The sequence below is a fragment of the Diachasmimorpha longicaudata genome, chromosome 10 (genome assembly GCF_034640455.1).
Source record: "Diachasmimorpha longicaudata isolate KC_UGA_2023 chromosome 10, iyDiaLong2, whole genome shotgun sequence".
NCBI classification, from domain to species: Eukaryota; Metazoa; Arthropoda; class Insecta; order Hymenoptera; family Braconidae; genus Diachasmimorpha; species Diachasmimorpha longicaudata.
In genome coordinates, this window is record NC_087234.1 from 2,242,463 (window position 1) to 2,264,057 (window position 21,595).

General features: G+C 34.3%; 1 protein-coding gene across 5 annotated transcripts in view; it reads right to left on the minus strand.

Moving 5' to 3' along the window:
• Positions 1–21,595, minus strand: part of LOC135167024 (papilin) — a 93,042-nt gene that overhangs the window by 25,120 nt on the left and 46,327 nt on the right. For all 5 annotated transcript variants that reach the window (XM_064129862.1, XM_064129865.1, XM_064129864.1 and 2 more), the window contains exons 2-3: positions 9,930–9,993; positions 1,979–2,166 (exon numbers count right to left, since the gene is read on the minus strand). In XM_064129862.1, coding sequence (XP_063985932.1) covers positions 1,979–2,166; positions 9,930–9,993 — 252 coding nt within the window. The remainder of the gene's footprint in view (positions 1–1,978; positions 2,167–9,929; positions 9,994–21,595) is intronic.

The following is a 21,595-nucleotide window of genomic DNA, read 5'->3' on the forward strand; positions in this document are numbered from 1 at the left end:
ATTTTTTTCCACGCTTCACGATTTAGTTTTTCATTCCACCCCTTTTCTGCTTTCTAATAATTCAACTCTTTTAACCAGAAAGAATTGCACAAGTAGAAGGCGAAAAGAGGGAGAATGCCTGGTGGCTATTAAATTCGGGTTACCGATAAAACCGGTTTTCACTGGTGAATTATTATTTCAGCGCCTCTCTCTGCACTTCGTTGCCTCTCCGCTGTGAGTGCGATTAATGGATTTTTTTTTAATTCATAGTCTTTTGTATTAAAATTTCACGTACCGCACATTTACATTTTTTCTATTGAATTTAAGGGAAGCAATTGAAATTGAAAAAAAAAATTAAATTAATTTTTAGCGATGGAATGTATAGATTTCCTAAGTGACCCGGTTAATTAAATTCTCCGTGTGATCATCGTGAAAAATATTCCGGAAAATGGGAAGTGGCCCATTAAAATTTTTATCTTTACAGCGGATGATCGGGTCACTAATGAACGGAATGTGAAGGGTCTTCAATTAAAAAAAATAGATCAATCATTTCATAGATCATCATTTTTGGTCAGCAATCTATTTGCCAAACATATGCTAAACTTTGATTTATTTGTATTTTTTTCAGTCGGACAAATCAGTTTATAACATTTATATCGAATTGTAACATTAAAAAATTATATTTTTGTCCTGAAATTCAAAAAGGAAGAAATCAGTAGCGATCAGTAGTGGTAAAATGAAATGAGTCGTTTCTGAGTATTGATCAGTTTTTTATGAATATTTCAAGATCTACGGAAAATAGGGAAAATTTTTATTGTAAAATTTTATTATATTGTTCTCCAATAAACATTTGTTTAATACTCGGCGATTTTTTCTGAACAGGATAGTCACCGGAGCCAGCCGGAAGTTCGAGAAAATTGGGGACCTTCTTCGGGGTCACGGTCAAGTCCAACGTCAATCAACTGAAGTAGCCAGTATATCTCCAGCAGCAACTGTCTCGGTATCAACTGGTCTCAACTTAATTAGTTGTGTATAACGATTTCGAATACATCACCGGAGATGTAAATAGCCAAATTATAAATTAATAGCAATTATCAATTTAATCCGAGTGACAATCAACGCGTAAAGTAAACCATATACTTAGTGATCAACAAATTCAGTAACATCTCAACTCAGTGAAAGGGTAAAGTACCTCACCAAACGTTAAACTCAGTTCCAATATGATTGACGCGTATTGGAAATGAGATGGTTATAATGATTCAAACCTGTGAATGTTATTTTATTCTCGTTTATTTTATAAATATGCTCGAAAGGGACAACCGCTCTGGTTCGTTTCCTTAGAGGAATTAACTAGAGAGGCTAAAGGGCCATAAAATCCTGGGCCTGATGACTCACATTAACAATGGTCCCACTCATGCACTATGTTTAGACCCAGAAAACAAAGCAGACACATCATATCCCAAACTTCGCAGAATTTTCGCCCACAAAAATGTTTTCCAATCTGAAGTGGAAAGACAAGAATAAAAGAAATACAAATTGTACAAAGACCTATTTAATCAACTGTCAATTAATTTTTGATAAACAGTTTGAAATGTAAACTCCAATAACGCGTGAATTATTTCATAAAATAAAATACATCAACAATTTGGATTCATTCGGTTGCGTATAATTTTTAATTCCGTCCACATTTCACTTTCTTCCCAATCGGCATCTCATTAGTAGTTTTATATTAAACAATATTATTAGGAAAATCCCCTGTCTCTCTTAGATTCAGAAATATTACTGAGAAACTCGACTCAGAGATTAATCAACTGATCTCGTTATCTTACCACTTCGCTACTGAAATCTTTTCCAAACGATTTTTTTAATTGAAATTTTATCATTCAGTTCATTATGCCACTTCATCACCGGAAAATTCATCGTTTAATTAATGGATTGAAAGTGTGACACGTTGAGCGGACGTTTTGTTGAGTCTGATGGATTTGAAATTGATACTCACTCTACGTCGAGACATCGTCTCGCCTGATGGGCAACACCACCTCCGCACGTGCGTGAGCAGGATGTTGGGGCTGACCAGGGACCCCACAGGCCCTCCTCAGGATCCTCATTGTCTGCCACGAAACTGCTCGGGACGTAACCATCTCCATGCTGTCGACGATGTCTCAGGTGTCTGAATTTTAAATGATTCTGCAAGGAAAATATGAAGAAAAAAAATCATTTAATTGAAAATAAATACTAAAATTTTTTAAAGTGACAGATAAAATAATCCTATAAAAATCAGAGATGTTTTTTGCAATTGCCCAAATGTCGAAAAAAATGTACATCAATTTTCACGAGGATGAGAGGCACTGATTGAGTCATTTAACATCGAATATGTGACAATCGTGTTTATTTTTCGTCAAGTGGGTCATGTATTTTTACAATGTTTGCAAATTTATTTGAGAGCAAGAAAATAATGCGTCAATAATGTTGTAATTTTTTACGAAAAAGTATTATATCGTATGATACATTAGCAAAATAAAATGGTAACACAAAACGTTACTTTATTTTTTTAATTAAGGATTATTGAAGTATTCTTAGTTATTCTTTTCTATAATTCATCAGAAGATGTTGCACAATATGAGATGATAATTACCGGGACATTCGCGAAGACAATACGTATTTTTTTGTGTGTTCGTTTCGGGTAAAGTAGAATAGGGTAGAATAAGGAGGAAGAGAATGCATCTTGAGTTACAACTCTTGCGTTCACCCTCTAATTACATCTGCCGTGCACACGTCGTAACACGTGCGATGAGGATAAAATGAGTCAAGCTGAGTAATCCACTGTCTCACTCTATCCTCGATTATTATCGTATTAAGCTTTCCAGTTGTTAACGTTAAATCGTACAAGCGTTTAACTTAATTCTCGCGTAGCTGGCATTATTCGACTAAAAACAGCCAACTTGGTTGTGATTTTTCACGCATCGGGTAATACTTACAGGTGAATAAGTAAATTATTACTCCGAAAGCGAAACAAAGTGAGAGAATATCGAATTACTTCTGCATTAATTAAAGGAATTATTTCAGGTAATTATTAGGGCTGCACGCGAAAATTCGAAAAGAGATCGAAATAAGACAACAATCAATTCCAGACACACGATCGATTCGAGACTTTCGTTTAAATTACTTCCTTGTTTACCAGTGATTTGAAACATTTTGAATTTGGTTTAAAAAAACAAAAAATTAATAAATCAATCAACGATCTCGCTCCAATTATTAGGAGTTAGAAAAAAAATATTGTTTCTTATGACATTTAAAATTCATTCTTTAGTTTTATTATAATAATAACCAGATTAAATAATTATATAACTATATAATTGGAAAATAATTATAGATGATAACATTATAATTTTTATTCAGTATAATAATTCTTTCATTGTATAATTAATACCAATAATTAAGTTCATCTTATATTATCCTGAAATCGCCCTCTAACTTGTTATATCAGCACTATGGTTTGTTAAAATAATTTCTAATTTTAGTTAGATTAATCTCATCAGGACGAGATGGTAACGAGCCTAGAATTTCTATTCTCTTTCGTGACCGAGACGAGACTCGAGAAAATATCATTCCATCTCAACTCATATGCAGCCCTACAAATTATTCCTCTCATTATTTTTTAAAATATTTGTGGGGTGATCAACAAACGATTAAGCTCACTCGTAATGGGATTAATTAAGCATTCTGGGTAGAGAGCATTTATTCTCATAAATCATGAAAATTTTTGTCCACTCGTGGATTTATGAATTTCTCTTTATTTAATTCGTTTTATCGTGCAGCCAACATTTCCTGTGGGCTTTCCACTCCTCCCCCTCCTCCTGCTTCCCCCGGGCCCCCGAAAAAAAAAATAAAACAATTCCGAGAGACAAAAAACCCCGGCATTCGTACAAAACGCCGATAATTTTATTGCAGTCAAAAACCCTCAGCAATGGGAGCCCAGCAGTAGTAGTGGGACAGGAGTGGTGTGGCAGTTGGAATTTTACAAGCTCTGCTCTGAACACGTGCCAGTTCAACCTGGCCCATTGAAATGTTATACGATGCTGGTGTACATATTTTCGTTCCCTCAAGTTGCTCGATTTCACATTAAATAACGGTTATGATGGAATGAACGTTTTCATTTTGAATTCTGAAAATTTTTCAACAGCCGATGAAGTTTTGATAATAAAAAAAAGTTGAGGTGAAATTGAAAAGTTGGAAAGAACGAGTGAATCAGAATTTTTGATGCAAAATTCAGCGATTGAGATGGAAAATTGTTGGAGTGGTGTGGGTCTGACAAAATAATAACATCAGAATGAAAATTCAGGGGTTTTGAAATTTTAAGTGAAAATTTGTAGCAATTTTAAACATTTTTATTTGCACGGAATTTTCACGTGTTTCGCTGTTAACAAATTGGTTGTATTGGAGAGTAGAATGTCCATTTTTTAGATTCAATTAGTCACTTTCATGCTGAATTGTATTTATTATGGAGTGACCACTTCCACTTGCTATTCAAAAATTCTTTAGGAGGGGAAAAATTCGACGAAGTTTTTTATCAAAAATTTATATGACTTTGAAGTTAGAGTGATCCTCTCATTCGAAATATGTTTAGATGCGCATTTTAAGCTGAAAAATTATTGATACCTGGATGAGAACTTATCAATTCTGGATTTTTTTGTTGAATAATTTTCAGTTTTCACTAAATCACTCATCCGCATAGAATTATACATAAAAATAATTAACTGATTTTTCTCAAATACTTTATAAAGGCGCCTCTTCGTTTTAAAAAATCTAGGAAATTCTTGACGACCACGAAGAGTCGATGAATCTTTTACAAAAAAAGAAAACGATTTATAGGGGATTTAAAATGTGATGCGACCGTCAGTGTGAAAAAGTTGATACGGAACTGGAAAAATTGGAAGAAAGAATTGGAATATCTCATCACTAAAATTCAGTGTTTGACATGGAAAATGAATTTTGGAAATTTGAGTAACTAAAATATTAATGGGGTCTCGGTGGCAATTTCTGATTGTGTACCGTGAGAAAATTACATCCTAAATTTTAAGTAATAAATGTGGTGGCACGGTGCAGGTATAATGATCATAACTCGGTGTAAATACCCGATCTAAATACCCTCCATTTAAAGGGATGGGTTTCCATTAGATCCCAAAATTCGACTGTGATATTAACATGAGATCAGACTTCACTAACCGACTCTAATGATTAAATACCTCCGACTGTTTCGTTGGGCAGTATTTGAATTAAATACCTTTCCCTACGAATGGTTCGACAAACGTATAAAATTTTTATAAGCGACAAAGATAGAACGACCACAAAAAAAAATATGGAACAATGTTTACCACAAAAATGGCAATAAAAAATATTCGAGACTCAATTGAAATTGGGAAATAATTGCTTGTGGCCAGTGTCACATTTTTTATGTGAAAAATAATTTCGTATGAGCTTGGTTGCTCCTACTTGCATAGTTAAATGGAAAAATAATTGAATTGTTCCCTGTAACAGTTGAAAAGCATTGCACGATGCTTTTCTGATTTTCCATGAAAACTGTATCCAGCACAATGCGGCGCCCCAGGGGACGAGATAATTTCCCACAACTGGATTATTTCCACAATTTTTAGTTGCATATTTTTATAACATTCATCATAATCCACCTACGTGGAGTGAAAGTATTCAGTAAAAATTATCGAACTCAAATTAGTTTGACGTTTACTGAAGTGAGTAAAACTATTTAAATGTTGATATCGTAATTTTTCACTGAAAATTCGGTTATAAATTACGGAACGTCATGAAAAAATGTCGTAACAGCTGCGTAAAATTCTCTTCGACCCCATTTCACTTCTGAATTACGAAAAAGATTCGTAATTTGTATTGAACATTTCTATTCGAGTATTTGTGTTCATCCGTTTGAAGGAATTAAATAAAACGAATGCACTAAGAAAAAAATATTTCTCTCAAATATTTATTTATTTGAGAAAAGTATTTATTGTTATAAAATAATATTTCTGTGATTGGATCATTCCAGAAAATCCTAAATAATTTTGAACTGTTAGAATCTTATTGTTGCTGACTGTTAAATGATCTCTCTTAACGATTTTTTCTTTTTTATTTAAATTTTGAATTTTCTCGAGGGAAACATTTCAATAATTTTTTTAATGTTCATAAGTATTATTGATTTCTGAGATGATCATGTTGTATAGCAACTTGATTAACTACTAATGAGTTCCCTGGAGACTTACAACATTCCAAAAATAAATATTTCTCTGAAGTAAATAAATAATTGGAATAATATTTTTAACTCAGTACTAAGTGGTGACGTTAAAAATAAAAAAACTTTAGGGTCATTTGACCAACACGGATCGTCGACAAAATTCATAAAAATACATCTGTAAAGAACAGTATCTGGAGTGTCAGACAAGTCACATGTAGTTGAACTATAAATCACGCTATTAAAGTGCGTCTCGAGTGGTGACTAACATTTGAATTGCGGTTATAGGGCTTGTAGACCGCTGTCAGCTGCCCAACGCAACCACCCGCGATGTCAATTTCAACCAGAAATTGCATGAGTCATTGATAATTACCAGGAATAATGACTGTTGCTTTTATTGAAAAGGAGAAATTGAAAAATTTCTCCGAGATAGTTAATTTACTCTAATACAGTCCAACATAATCACTGGCTGGAATTACAAACACTAACACTCCAACATGTGGATATGAAGCAGAAATGATTAATCAAGTTTTATGAGAATGTAATGACTTAACAATTGACTCTAACGTGGCACCAGTTGATGTGATGTGAATGGGATTTCTCTCTCTTTTCTGATCAACAAATCATTTTTCATTAGCGTTGAGCGTCTCCCTTATTAATTAAAGTAATAACTCGAGTAATTCATTCTTAAGTCACTCGTAATCGTTTAAAAGATTCTTCGAATTTGTTAAAATTATTTAAATTACAGGGACGAGAATATTTGCATTGTCCCGGTTAATAAAAAATCCTAAATGTTTATTGAATGAAGACCATAATTCTGTGGCACCCGAAAAGTAGGGAAAAGGTCATAACTGATGTGGTTTACTGACCTCACCAAACAATTCTAATTTTATAGTCACGTTCAAGTTCCGCGTCACCGACTAACTTGTTATTTTCCTTTTATTCATAACTCATATCTCCACTGTGTGTACACCCAGCTAATTCATGCTAATGCCACTGCCGCAGTCACGTGTCAAGGAAGTGCAATGGCCTCGTCTCTGAAACCCGTGGGAGTCTCTCAACACACTGACCAAAAATAAAATAATAGGAAGAGCTGCAAGTGTCAATATTTCAATTATCTCTTATCTTCCTACTTTCTAATTTATGCAAAATTAAAAACTCTTCGGTTCCAGGAATTAGTCGGATATCATCACAGAAATAAATTTTGAATCAAAATTATTCCTCACAGAGCAAAACGTGGGACAAAATGATCATCAACTATTTTTTAGGACAAGTTTTGCTGGAAAAATTAAATTTGGGAGGATAATTTTTGTGATAAAATTATCCTTTGTCCTTCGTTTCACCCCCTGGAGGTCTAATTTTTACCTAAAATTTTTTTTCGTGCACCAAAATCCCAACTTTCAATCCCTCAATTTTTTCCCATTAGTCACATACATTTTCTAAGATCCTGAAGCAACTAATTTCATATTTTTAAATTTTAGGGAGTGGGTGAACCCCTAAGCATTCCCGTAGAAAAATTTCTATCAGTAGAAGTTCTTTCAGAAATCTCCAGATGAATCATCGAAAGATCTTCCAAAGATCTCTCCAGTCACCCTACAGATTCTTTGGAAGATTTTCATAGCACAATTTTTATTTGTAAATATGTTCGTACCAGACATTTTTAAGAATATTTTCCAAAATCAAATTCAGAAAATCTTTAAAAAAAAATATTGTCCCTCAAAAATCTTCTGAAGAACCTTGTTGATAATAATAATCAAGATAATAATGTTTCCACGACAGTGAGAGGGAGGCGTGGTCCCCCCATTAAAAAAACCGACTACTCTTATTTTATTAAAAAATATAGATTTTTCCCTCTACCCTTGATGAGCATGAACTTATCAGAATCACACCAGTCTTTATAATCTTAGAAAATAACTTGTTTAGAAAGAGTATACGAGCCTATCGTTACCTCTCCCCCCAGTAATGACTACTTACGTGAATTATCTACGCTGGTATTACCCTTAACAACGGTTCTCAACTCGAATGGAGGGATAAACAAAAACAAGGAGAAATAAATAGACCGGCGAATGGGATTTGCACTTGCTATAATCCACAACCCCCTGTTAATAATCCCCCTGTCAATGTTTCCAATCCACTGTGGATTAAATTTCTTCTTGTGAATCAAAGTTTTGATAGATCCGAGTATTGGTGAATAGAAACACATATGTTCCCCTCATTTTGTGGAAAGTTTAAGAGGTTTAACGTCACGTGCGGGGTTCATTGAATATTGAGGTAGGTCATGAAACATGAGAATTAATCCCTGGGTACCCGGGAGGGCTGGTGAAACTATTTTAATACGACGAGGATCGCAGGAATAGTTCTATGAATTTATTGGAGGAGTAGGGAGTAGTCAGTAGTTATTCATTTAAATACACTTTTAATTTGTTATTCGGGGTCCAACAGTAATGGACAGAATTATTTTCATTGAGATGTCTTCTGGTGGATGAGGGATTATCTATTTTAAACGATTTTATGTGGATAAAGTTTTAGTTTTGTAATTTTTCCAAAATTTCGGGGAAAATATTATTGTAATTGTGGGGTGAATTCGAGGGAGGGAGGGAGGGAGGTGGAAATAGTTATAACATTTGACGTTTTGCTGGGTGAAATCCAAAATATTTCATGAATTTTTACATCTAAAATGGGGAACACATGTTCATATATCGTTTCATAAATATTTACTGTCTCTCCATTTTTCCAGATTTGTTGTCTTTATTACAAAATTATTGAATTGAAAAATTAAAAATTTCATCAGTCTTCAGATCATTCGAAGAAAAAAGCAATGAAATATTTAATTCCCCCATCGACTGATTAATTCTCATTCAGGAATTTCGATTCAACGCCAAAGTCCTAAAAATCGATAATCAAATATTCATGAAAATTGATATCTTTTCTTACAGAGACGGTTGATTCAAATAAACCTCTCCTGATAAACATCCATTTGTGATCAATGTAGTATAAAAAAATTTCTAATCACCTCTGACAACTCTATTACAACAAATAGAATGTTTCTGTCATTATTTTTTAAATAATCATTCCGATGTTTTTTTTTTCCTGTAAATAGTTCTCGTGAAATTCATGAAAATTGACCCATCGGTCATGTGATATTATCAATTAGCAACTGTTTACCCCCCCCCCTTTTCAGTATTATCTCTATCCAAATCTTCTCTCCAAAATTATTGTTTAAATATTTTTTTCCGCGTTAACTTTTAACACAGCTCAGTAAATCATCTCCCTAGTGCGTACACTATCATCGATCATGTGTTGTTTTCTCTGGCAACATGGACGAGGAAGAGAGAAAGCATAAAGAGTGAAGAAGTATTTGAATTTTGAACACAGAACCCGCGCGAAAGCGAGGTAGAGCGAGAGAGAGAGAGAGAGAGAGAGAGAGAGAGAGAGAGAGAGAGAGAGAGAGAGAGAGAGAGAGAGAGAGAGAGAGAGAGATAAAAGTAGTTGTAGAACGTAGTGGAATGCCGCCAGGACTCGTTTTGACTCCGGACATGCCTCTCTCTCTCCGGATGGTCTTTCTATCTTATTTCTGTCCCGGTTCGAATCTACTCAAGGTCATGCCTGCGTGAGGATCCCTTTGAGTGCAGGGACAATCTTCGTAAGGTTTCGGATATAGTTTCAAATGTAACTTTAGCATTGTTGAATTTTTTACTCGTGTACTTACATGACGTCCAGATACTTCGAGTAATTGGCATAATGTTAGTGACAGGAGCAGCACGAGCAACGACCTGTAACAAAATTCGAATAAAAGTTGTTGAATTAATGAGTGCGATAATTTGGAGCTGAGAATAATTGATAGTTGGGTGGACGGGTAGAATTGAGGAGTTAAAATTATAATGATTATTGGAAAAAATAGTGTGGTGACATAGTAAAACCATTTACGATATTTGACATGAAGGTAACTCATGAAAAATTAATGGATTTTTTTAATTAATTTGGGATTAATGGAACTTTTTTTTTATATTTTTCCTCTGTTGAAGTTGTTCAGTCACTGATAGTTGTTGTAATAGTTAGGAGAAATTATGTGGTTATGAGAACTTAAGAGAAAAAAAATTATGTTACAAAAAATGTTTATTTTCATGTGAAAAATATTTTTTTGTTTGCAATTTTCTTCGCAGCTCTCATAGACGAGGGGTCACGGCGATTTAAACAATTAAATTGTTAGTAACAATGCCTTGGATCACCCGAACAAAATAGACAATAATGAATAATTCGTGTTTTGAATTAAATTTCTTCTGGTACATAATTTTTTTAATAAAATCATAAACAGCGCATATGTTAATGTTTAGCAAGTTTCATAGTATTGCTTACTATGTATCATTACTATGCGACATGGTAACCGTTACTAGGTGTCACTGTGCATCAAAGTCTTTGTCATACTGATTATCTTTTATAAAAATAAATACTATGGGAAAGGATAATTATTCTGTGAATGTAAAAAGTGTCTTTTAAATGGACTAAAAACTTGGTCATTGGTCCTTCTCAATGCGATCTCAATAGACTAATGGATCTATCGATAATCCCATCAGGAAAAAATGATACTTTTGGAGAAAAGGTATTTAAATGTTTAACAAACAAAACGAAAAGTCAAATATTATTTTGATATTTATAGGACCCTCGCAGGATAACCCATATCATGTTATGACAGGACAAGCTTTCGGGTTAAATCTGACAGGCAAACTTCCCACTGTAAGTCCACAGGATTATCGTGAATCGATAATGTACCTGTTCGTTTCACAAAATCCGGGTACAATATACTAAGATAAATCTCAGGTTCACATTATTCAAAACAAAGCCACATAAAATGAAAACAATCTGCCTCACTATTACAATCAACTTATTCAATTTATTTTTGTGTCGGATGAAATCGTGATCCAATCGAAAGTGAATATTCCCTCTGTGTCGTGGGGTGCAATGATGGGATCAATAAGTGCCGGTGATTGGAGCTTAAACCGCAGGTTATTGCGAAAGTGAACATAGGAGGAATCACTGTACACATCATTTGAAATTCACTGATTGTTCAGTGTTTCCTGATGATTCATTATTTATTAAATTTTCGTGGAATGAATTTTTATTCCATTAATTAGAACAACTGAGTTATAAAAAAATTTTACAGGATAATTTTCATTATTGTTTCAAGTCCCTCAATCGTTTGTTCTTTTCCCTGATCAAATTTATGTAACAAAATTCCATAATTATCCGAAATAAAAATAATAATTCTTCTCAAAGAATTAATTACTTGAGCAATTTTTTTTTGTTAAAAAAATTATCAATTAATTAATTTCTAAATGGTGAAAAGTTCTGAATTAATTTATGTACAGTGGACACGCTACAGTATTACTTCAGATTAATGAAGAATTCACTAAATAGTTGACAAAAAAATAAACTATCAATTTCACATTAATATTAAACATTAACTAAAATAAAAAAATCATTCAGAAACGATGACACTCCGTAAATAAACTAAAATATCACGAATGTAATGTGTGAGTGTCTCAATGAGAAATTCATTTCATTTAGAAACTCTCATTCATTCAAACTTGAGTACTCAACTCATTAAATCCTTTAAAAAAAAATAACAAAAAAAAATAATTGCATTAAAAAATGGATAGACTACAAGTCTGAGTGAGTCCGGTTCAAGTGCAAGGCGGTATGGGGTCGAGGCCTCGACCGCGAGAAATAAAACGTCGCTTGTACAATCAGCGTTGGTAGAGAAAAGAGGTGAAGGGGATGGGAATCGAGTGGCCTCGAGTGTATATAGCCAACAATCACGGCACACAAGTACTCTATGTAGTGAAGTGAGTCTGCGGGTGTAGTTTTGATTTTTTGGAACGTTGCCCAGTGATTCGCGGCCGCTGGTGAAGCTCCTCTGTGACTCCGCCAGCTGGAGGGAGGGTGGCATTTACTACTCGCCGAGGATGACTTTTCTCACGTTACTCTTCCACATTTCTTTATTCTTTGCCGGACGAGAAAAAATTATGTCGCGCTGAAGGTGGATTTGAGAGATAAGTACAGTCACGAGGGAGGGAATTTCATAGATTTTTTCAAACTAAAACTTTAGCGAGGGATAAAAAATCTTCAACTGCAGGGAGAACCGCGATTTTTCGAGGGGAATAGCTGACGTGGTCCGGCATAAGAGTATCTGGATAGTTATAGTACCTGAGAATTTCTGGTTTATTGCATGCGGATATATAATTTATAATATATTATATAAACTGGCGATTTTATTTGAAAGAAAATCGTTCCAGAAAAAATTAAACCCACGACTTTTGCGTTATTGACATGGGAGTATTTACTCGTCGGAGAGTTCGATGATTTAAATTTTAAATTAATTATTTATAACTAAAAATTAATGGATATACTCGAAGTTTGTTAATATGCGCACAAAACACGAGGTTAATTGTCGTGACGATAGATTTTAGAAAATAAAAAGGAACTAGAGGGAATTGTGTAATTTGGTGCAACAATTATTTAATATGAATTATCCTAAATATGAAATATACATTATATATTATATATCAATAGAAAAAATAAAATATCTAAATGTAAATAATCGCAAAAAAAATTTTCAGAAGTTTTAATCTGAAAAATTTAATAATAAATCGTACAACTAAATAAATAAAAATGAATTTTCAATATTATAAAAAATCCATTGACAAACATCAATGGCAAAGTCCCCTTCATTCTACATTATTTCGAAACATTTTACGTAACATGATGAGCTAAACGGGAAATAGTGAAAAAATTCCACTTCCGTCGGGGAATCCCACGTTCATGAGTTTTTAAAATTGAGAAAAAACAATTTCGGTGACAAAAAAATTTATCTAAATGCCGCATTTGTTAGTGAACACTCCGTTATCACTGTTCGTACATTAACCCCTTTCTACGAAATTGTTGTCTCAAGCAATTTGCCCTCGAGAGATGATACGTTTGCTCCGCAAATTGAATTTGCTCTGGCAATTCAGACGAGTTGATTAAAAATCTGAAGTATTCTCTGGAATGACAATTATTCATTTACAATAAGCAGCGTAGTAGCCCGGGAGAAAGTTAGTTCTCGACTGAGGATTGGAACAGAGGAGAGAGATTTAAACTGTTGTAGGCCTGGGGTGGAAGGGCAAGCGGTGTAGCCCACCCTATGAATATGTAAATCCGGGTGCTGCTGCAGGACTTGACGTAGCCAAATGCGCTCAGGATTTTCACCGTACCCTCAGCTATACCTATAACGAGACGAGCACAGCTCCCTCTTTCTCCTCTTGTTCTCAGTGTCAGGTGGGCTCGTTAGTCGGGGTGGACCGCAAAAGTTGGGATTAGACAGTACCGTCAGCGTGTGGGTGTGGGAAAGGGCTTTCGGTCTTTGAATTCTCAATCCACAGGCAAAAGCTGATTGCCCTTTGCGGGGGTCGATCTATCAGTTCACATAGAAATTGCCTCTGTGGATTAAGGTATTTATGGTGTTATGAGGGGAGAATAAAAAAGTCAGAATGGTGAGGAATGGTGGGGAAAAGAGACTGAGAAAAAAATTGTTTTTTCACAAATGGTTATTTACATTAAAAATCTGCGCAGATAAATTATTTTCTGTGAGAGGAAATGTTTGTAACATCGAGGAAATAAATGAAATATGAAATATGAATTATTTTCTACTAATAGAGAGTTTAGGGAGAATTTTTTGTTGAGTTCAAAATTCAGTCAGATCTGCTGTCAAATGTGTAATTGTAAAACAGTGAAATGTTATATTATTATCATTTCAGTTTTTTTTTTAGGTAAACTTGTTGGGGGAATTTTCAGGATTTTGCACACCCCTAGGGGAATATGTATGAAAATAGTAAAGATGATAATAATAAAAAGTAATAGCCACAATAGTATAATTTGGGCTGATTTCATGTATTTCTCAAATTTATAAAGAACATGTGTGAACACGGGGAGAGATAAATTGTTTAAAAATTATGTGACGGTATTGTAATCTGTCAGTCAAACCAATATTCGGTAAAAATTACGGAATAGTTCAGTGAACTTTCAAAAAAAGTCCAAAACACTCCAAAAAAAAGTATGGAACGTTGAAAATTGCGTAATTTACGGAACTGTTCGGTAATTTTTACTGAATACTGGTTTATCGAGAGTGCTTGATATGTGTGGACAAAAATAAATGATCTGTCTATAGCCGTTGTCAGTCCATCTCAGTATGTTATAGTTTTTATAGTTTTTCTCCAAACAGTACCGAAATGTTTAGAATGATTTTAATAAATAAAACCAGAGAAGAAACAGAAAGGAATTAATGAACAAGGGCTTTCTGTCAAATGGGTCTAGAGTGTCAAATCTTTGGTCACTAAGAGTCAGTTCATCTGGAGACATCATACCAGAAAGATATACCTTCTGCGTGAGATAATAAATAATTAAATAATTTAATAACAATTAAAAATAGTTAAATCGTTTTTATATTATTCAGACAATCCCTATTCATAATCCAATACTTTCTCTGGAAAATTTTGGAGTTTTTCCTGAAGGTTCACTGAAAAAGTGCCTCGACTGTTCCCTAATTTTTACTGAATATTATTTTGACTGGCAGATTACAGAACAGACACGTAATTTTTCACGAATTTTTCTCTCTGTGCATGTCTATATATAAAACTGTCATACGAGATACATTAACATTTTTTAAAAAACAAATTGAAATAATTTTTAATTCCTACATTTCTCAAAAAAAAAATTCTTCACACACGTCTGTTCATCGGAAAAAATCTTCAATTTTTCTGATCAATTAAAAAATCCGTTTTGTTTATTTTCCATCCATGGAATCGGAAAATTTACCGAATGATATTCTAATCAAATTCCTCTGGACGATAAAATTGAATGTCCCATTATACCGGCGAGTATGAAGAATGTGATTTATCAAATTTTTCCGATATTAATATCGGGGCGAATTTTCCACAAGGCTCGATGTATACATTCACCTGTTGTCGATCACGTCATCCTATGCGGTACTTCTTGATCGTCTCTATATCCACTTTTACCTCCACTCGAATCTCCTGTTCCCTCTTCACACAACTTCTCCTATACACAACGAGTATCTCTCCCACGTCGTTCGCCATCTCCGGCGGCCACTTTGCGCTCCCGCCTTACTGGTGTCTCATAATTTTATTTGTTCTTTTTTATTAAAAAAAGATTCTTTATACCCCCGTGCGAGGAATGACGAGAGAGTAAGATAAAAGGAGGTTCGAGAGGGGCAAAAAGGGATCATGTAGACCAGATGGTTGATGATATAATTCAGTGTTTTATTTGCGTTGTAAATTCATTTGATGCATTAAAATTGTTACGAGGGATTCAATCCGTAGAAATGTGCCACTTTCATTTGAAACATTTCGATATGCACTGAAATAAGGGATTCGTTACAAGGTATATTAAATAGAAAGTCTCTTCAGTTTTGTAAATTAGATCTTTCGAAGTTTTTCAGAAGAACTATCGAAATATTTTTTAAAGATGTCCCTGGTGGCCCGAAAAGATTCTTCAAAAGATTTTTTTAAAGCGATATTTTTTTCGGATTATTTTTTTCATCCCAATTCCAACCAATCAAATGGTGGCATTTCCCATCACGTGGTACAAGTAAAATGGTTTTACTTCGGATATTTTTCGAATATTTCCCTGTTTGTTGCTAAGCAATGAAAATATCCGATAAACAATTTGTACGCGTTTCAAAGCCATAAACTGTCATTAGAAAAAATCAAGTTCAATGACTTTAGCTCGACATGAGGAGATTTGGAGGAGAATCCTTGGAGATTATTGATCAAAAAATTTTAAAAAATGTTTCTAATAATACGGTGAAGAGAAAAGTCACAATTTGGAAACAATTCTCTGCATTTTGTGCAGACAGAAAATATGTATACGCTGGAAGCCACAACTACCAGTGAAAAACCATACCATATGACGTGGAATGCCAGACATTTAATTGATTGGAATTGGAATGAAAAAAATAATTCAGTCAACTACCCCTCGACCTTCAAAATAACCCAGAAAAACCCTCGCGCTGGCGATTTTTAATCTGCAAAACTTATCCCTCTCGTTGCTACGCAACGAAACTCTCAGGAAATATCCGATGATTTTGAAGGTCAAGGAGTATTACTACTGAAAATTTTCTCAATTTCAGCCTGAAAAATATTTTGAAAAAACTCTTTCAAATATATTTTAAAAAAATTTCTTCCCCAGATCTTCTAATGAATCTTATGGGATCGTCAGGGGAATCATCAGAAGATCTTTCAATTATTCTTCTGAAGATATTTTGAAGATCTTCGAGAAGTAGAAATTTTTCTGTGTCGATCAATAATATGACACATCGACAATTTTTATTCGAATTTGCCCAGAAAAATATGAATCTTTATAATATTCTTTGCAAATCTTTGAAAGATTCTTCTGACTACCTCCGAAAGCTTCATTTAAATATTTTTTTGGTGAAGCAGAAAAATCTCCAGAAGACAATTTGTTTCACAATCTTCGAAAAACAATTTTTACCCTCATCTTTCCGAAGATCTATATTTTTTTCGCGGAAAAACTCGACTCGGGATCTCCAAATGATCATCATTCGACTCGAGATCTGCTTGAGTGAGCGCTACAGGCATAACTTCTCCTATTAAATTTGTATTTTATTATCATGACATTTTCTCCGACTACGCGGCTGATTACCAATTAGCCGCATCACATATACAGCTCCTCTCATTATCCAGGAGCCATCAGGGGTAGATTCCCCCTACACCAAAAAATAGGTCCCACGGGATGATTAAGAGGGAAGGGGCACTGGAGTGAGCGTTAATAATGCGCCGAGACTTGATTATTATCATTGCGCTGATCGTAAAACCTGAGAGACCTCACCGACCGAAGGATGCCGAGTCATACATAAATGATCGTTTCGATTCCAAGGGCTTCAATTACTCCCTCGTGCTCTCGTAAACGTATTTAAGATTTTTTTCCCCAAAAAAAAAAAATTTACCACCAATTTTTTTGTCATTATACTTGAAGATGTTGATCCTTGACGCGTAAAGTTTATGTTTTACGGAGATAAATTCGTTTAATTTGTTTAAACGGTTAAAACAGTTATTTAGTAAATTTATATTGAAAGATCCTCGGAAGATCTCTCTGGTGACTTCAAAAGATTCTTTGGAAGATCTTCAGAAAACAATTTCTGTTCTGAAGAGAATTTTTTCAGAGAATTTTCCAAAGTCAAGTTTTCAACATCTTCAGAAAAAAATTTTGTCTTTTGAAAATGTTCTGGTGAATTTTTGAGGCTCACCAGGGAGATCTTCGGAAGATCTTTCGACGATTCTTCTGAAATATTCCGGAAAATCTTTCGAGACAATAATTTTTTTACTAGAAATATGGTAATTTTCTGGGAACAAGAAAAACACGATTATCATATGGTATGGTAATTTCTACTGAATTTTTGTTTTTGTGTAATAACTGTTATTGTAAAGTAAAATGAATTCTCTTTAATTATCGTGCAAATACCAATGAACGTCGGTTCGCCGTGCTGTAATAGCCTGCGGTGGATTTTGTGTACGCTGTCGTGTCGACAAAACCGCGGAATAATGACATTATATACTAAATCAATAAGACATTAATAGGTTCTCGTTGTTCACCCTGTGGCAATTTCCCTCACACAACTGAACACCGAGAGGAATTTGTCTCGATTCGGGAAATTGCATCGGGTCTAAATCACGGGAAATACAATTGATTGATTGATCCGTGTAAATCAATTACTTGACTCGGTTTTCTGTATCGTCAGGGATATTGTCAATTTGACATCGCTTTTTTCATAAAATGACTATTTGCTATTGAAAAAATATCGTTTTACTCATTAGTTGATATGAATTAGCCGATATCTCATTAAAAAAATTAATTTTTCATGAATTAAAAAATTCTCTCGTCTCAATACAGATCTCACGCTTTGAAATGCATCTTCGATAAAAAAAAATTGAAATTTTAATAGAAATTCAAGTGAATAAAACGACTGACTAAGTGGTAAAATGATCCGATCACTTTTTATTATTAATCAGTTTTTTATGAATATCTCGAAATCTATGGGAGATGTCAAAATTTATATGAGAACGTTTTTTGTAGAGTGAATTGAGCACAACAATAAATGTCATTATAAAAATTTTGCTATCCCTCTTAGATTCAAAGATTTTGCTACAAAAACCGATTGAGAAATAAGTTAACCTATCTCATTTTACTACTTTGCGACTGAAAAGTGAAAATTATAAATATATACGGGCAGTTCCACATTATCGATTTTTTTCTGTAGTTGTACATGAATTACGATAACCTCCCAAATTTTTTCAGATTCTTAAATTCATCCTGTGAACCACTTTCCATTAAAAAACAAACATTCGATCAACAAAGAATTAAATCTAACGATTCAATATTCAATCGAATTTATTATCTAAAAATTTCTCGTTATCACGATATCCCATTTCTCACTGGACATCAATATCTCATCGATGTAAAAAAAAATGTGATTCATAAAAAAAATCATTAACTAGAAATTTATTGACCCAAGATATCCCTTTGATTTACGTTCGCGTGTTATTTTGCCCTTGATCGTTAAACTCTCGATGAAAATTGCGATGAAACAGTAAAACGTAATCGTTCCCCTGATTTACGCGAGCAAATCGCCACGAACAGACCAACAAAATCGAAGGATAGGTTCATAAAAAAAAGGGAGAATAAATCTCGAGCGATGAAAAGCGGAGAGTGATGATTTTGAGAACGAGTTTCTTTGGAAAGAGGAGGCGAATCCGATTGTCAGACTGAATAAAGAACGCGTGGGGCCGTCTAGTCGACTACGAAAGTTGGGAAAAAAAAAAAGTGGAATGGCACGGGCCGAAAAGTAATCGGCTGTGGACACGCTATTCAATGCATGGCGGATCGTCTCAAAAGACTAGGGTCTGCTCATGTTTTTCGGTGAGGTATCAACTCACATCAATAACAACCTGTCAATACACTGGGCTGTCCATGTTTATGTTATTTTTCAACGTCTGCTGGCGGAGTAACAGAATATTTACAACGTTTTGGGCCTGATTTCCCGATCTTTGCGAAAGATACCGACATTTTTCTCGCGGGTTTACGAGAATTTCTCGGTGGGATCACCAACTTGGATAAATAAATCACTGGATATACCCTGTGATTACGTATTCGTGTTCGGGGATTACGCGTCATTAATTTATATTAAGAGGGGGTTACGGGAGAGGTCCGTGAAACCACTTACAAAATTGCATTTTCAGTCTTACAGAAGAAGTGATTATCTTCGGGATTAATTCTGTGGAATTATTTAAGACGGCCATTAAGAGCTTTGGGAAAATTCAGGAAAATAAAATGTCTTGTTTCCTGGAGTCCAGACTTTTTTACGGATTTTTAGAGTTTCATTGAAATTTCTGTAAGGATAAGGTGTTAAAAAATTTTGTTCGAATTGTTCCTCATCAGTTTCGTGGATTTTTCTGGTGTCACGACTCCACCAAAATTTCCGAAGACCTTTACCTTGAAAATTCAAAATTTGGGGGGCCGTAGAACTGAATGTGGTTCTATTGGATATGGGGTATATAAATGATTATTTTTTTCATCCCAATTTCAACCAATCAAATGGTGACATTTCCCGTCACGTGGTACAACTAAAACGATTTTACTTCGGATATTTTTCGAATATTTCCCTGTTTGTTGCTAAATAATGAAAATATCCGATAAACAATTTGTACGCATTTCAAACCCCAAAACTGTCATTAGAAAAAATCAAGTTCAAAGACTTTACCTCGACATGAGGAGATTTGGAGGAGAATCTTTGGAGATTATTCATCAAAAAATTTTCAAAAATGTTTCTAATAATACGGTGAAGACAAAAGCCACTATTTGGAAACAATTCTCTGCATTTTGTGCAGACAGAAAATATGTATACGCTGGAAGCCACGACTACAAGTGAAAAACCATACCATATGACGTGAAATGCCACACATTTAATTGATTGAAATTGGAATGAAAAAAATAATCCAGGCAAATACCCCTCGACCTTCAAAATTAATCGGATATTTCCCTCCAGTTTCCCTGCGGCCCACCGATCGGGATAAGTTTTCCAGAAAAATCCTCACGCTTCCCGCTCGGGATTTTTAACCCGCAAAACTTATCCCTCTCGTTGCTACGCAACGAAACTCTCGGGAAATATCCAATAATTTTGAGGGTCTTGGGGTATTACTACTGAATACAAAATGCAGTGGATTTAACTTCAACTTTTTGTTTATTCGAAATGCCACGAGGAAGAACCGTCCGATCTCTACGGACCTCTAGACGATACTAAAAACTGATCTCAAACCCTAAAAGAATATTCCTCACCTAAATGAAAGAGCCCTCTGTTCCTTCTCCCTATGAAATCATTGTTTACGTTTATATAAACACTCGGGCGTCGCGTCAAGGCCGTCCACGTTGATTCGTTTTTGTTACCGTCATTCAATTAATCAACCGTCTTTCAATTAATTCTATAAACTTGACTTAATAATCCAATAAATTCAAATCCTCAGAATCGGCTCAATTCCATCTGCTGATTCGCTACTCAACAATTTTATTTAGATGTCAAATCTTTTTGCAATTGAATATGTGAACACAGTAATGGCTGGCTGTAACAATTAGAAGGGAAATCAAGGAGCGCAGGTACATCTACCATAATATCAACGGCTTCGATTCAGTGTGTTTCAAATTTCCGGCCACTTCAACTCATCGATATTTGCTCCCACAGATTCAACTATCGTATTATATCCGCCGCTGTTCGCTTATCAAAGGTCCGGAGATCAGAATCGTGCAAACAATCGGACTCGTTTACTTTCTTTGGAGTGATTCACTGCAGCTTGAACGTTATATCAGGAAGATGGAGCCAAAAAGTACTCGCCCTCTGACTTTGAGTGTCAAAATTTTCGCCAATTTTCGGTTAAAGAATTAAAAGAACAAGATTTGTGTGATATTTTCATCACTGCAAGAATAACAAATATTCTGCGCTACTTCGATTGTAAAAACAAAGTGAAATAAGAAGTTTGAGGGCTTAAAAAAATTATTACCGGTTATTATTATTATTATTATTATTATTATGATTACAGCCTATTATTATTATTATTATTAATTATTATTGTTATTATTATTATTATACCGGTTGAAATAAAACTCCTAGTGGGGTATGTTTTTGTATTTTATTGGAATATGGGTAAAAAAGTAATAAATAAATGGGTAATAAAGTCGATAAATAAATGTAGCAACAGAATCAATTACTTTACCTTGAACTCTTTGTTATTGACACGAGGAAGGCACGATTGA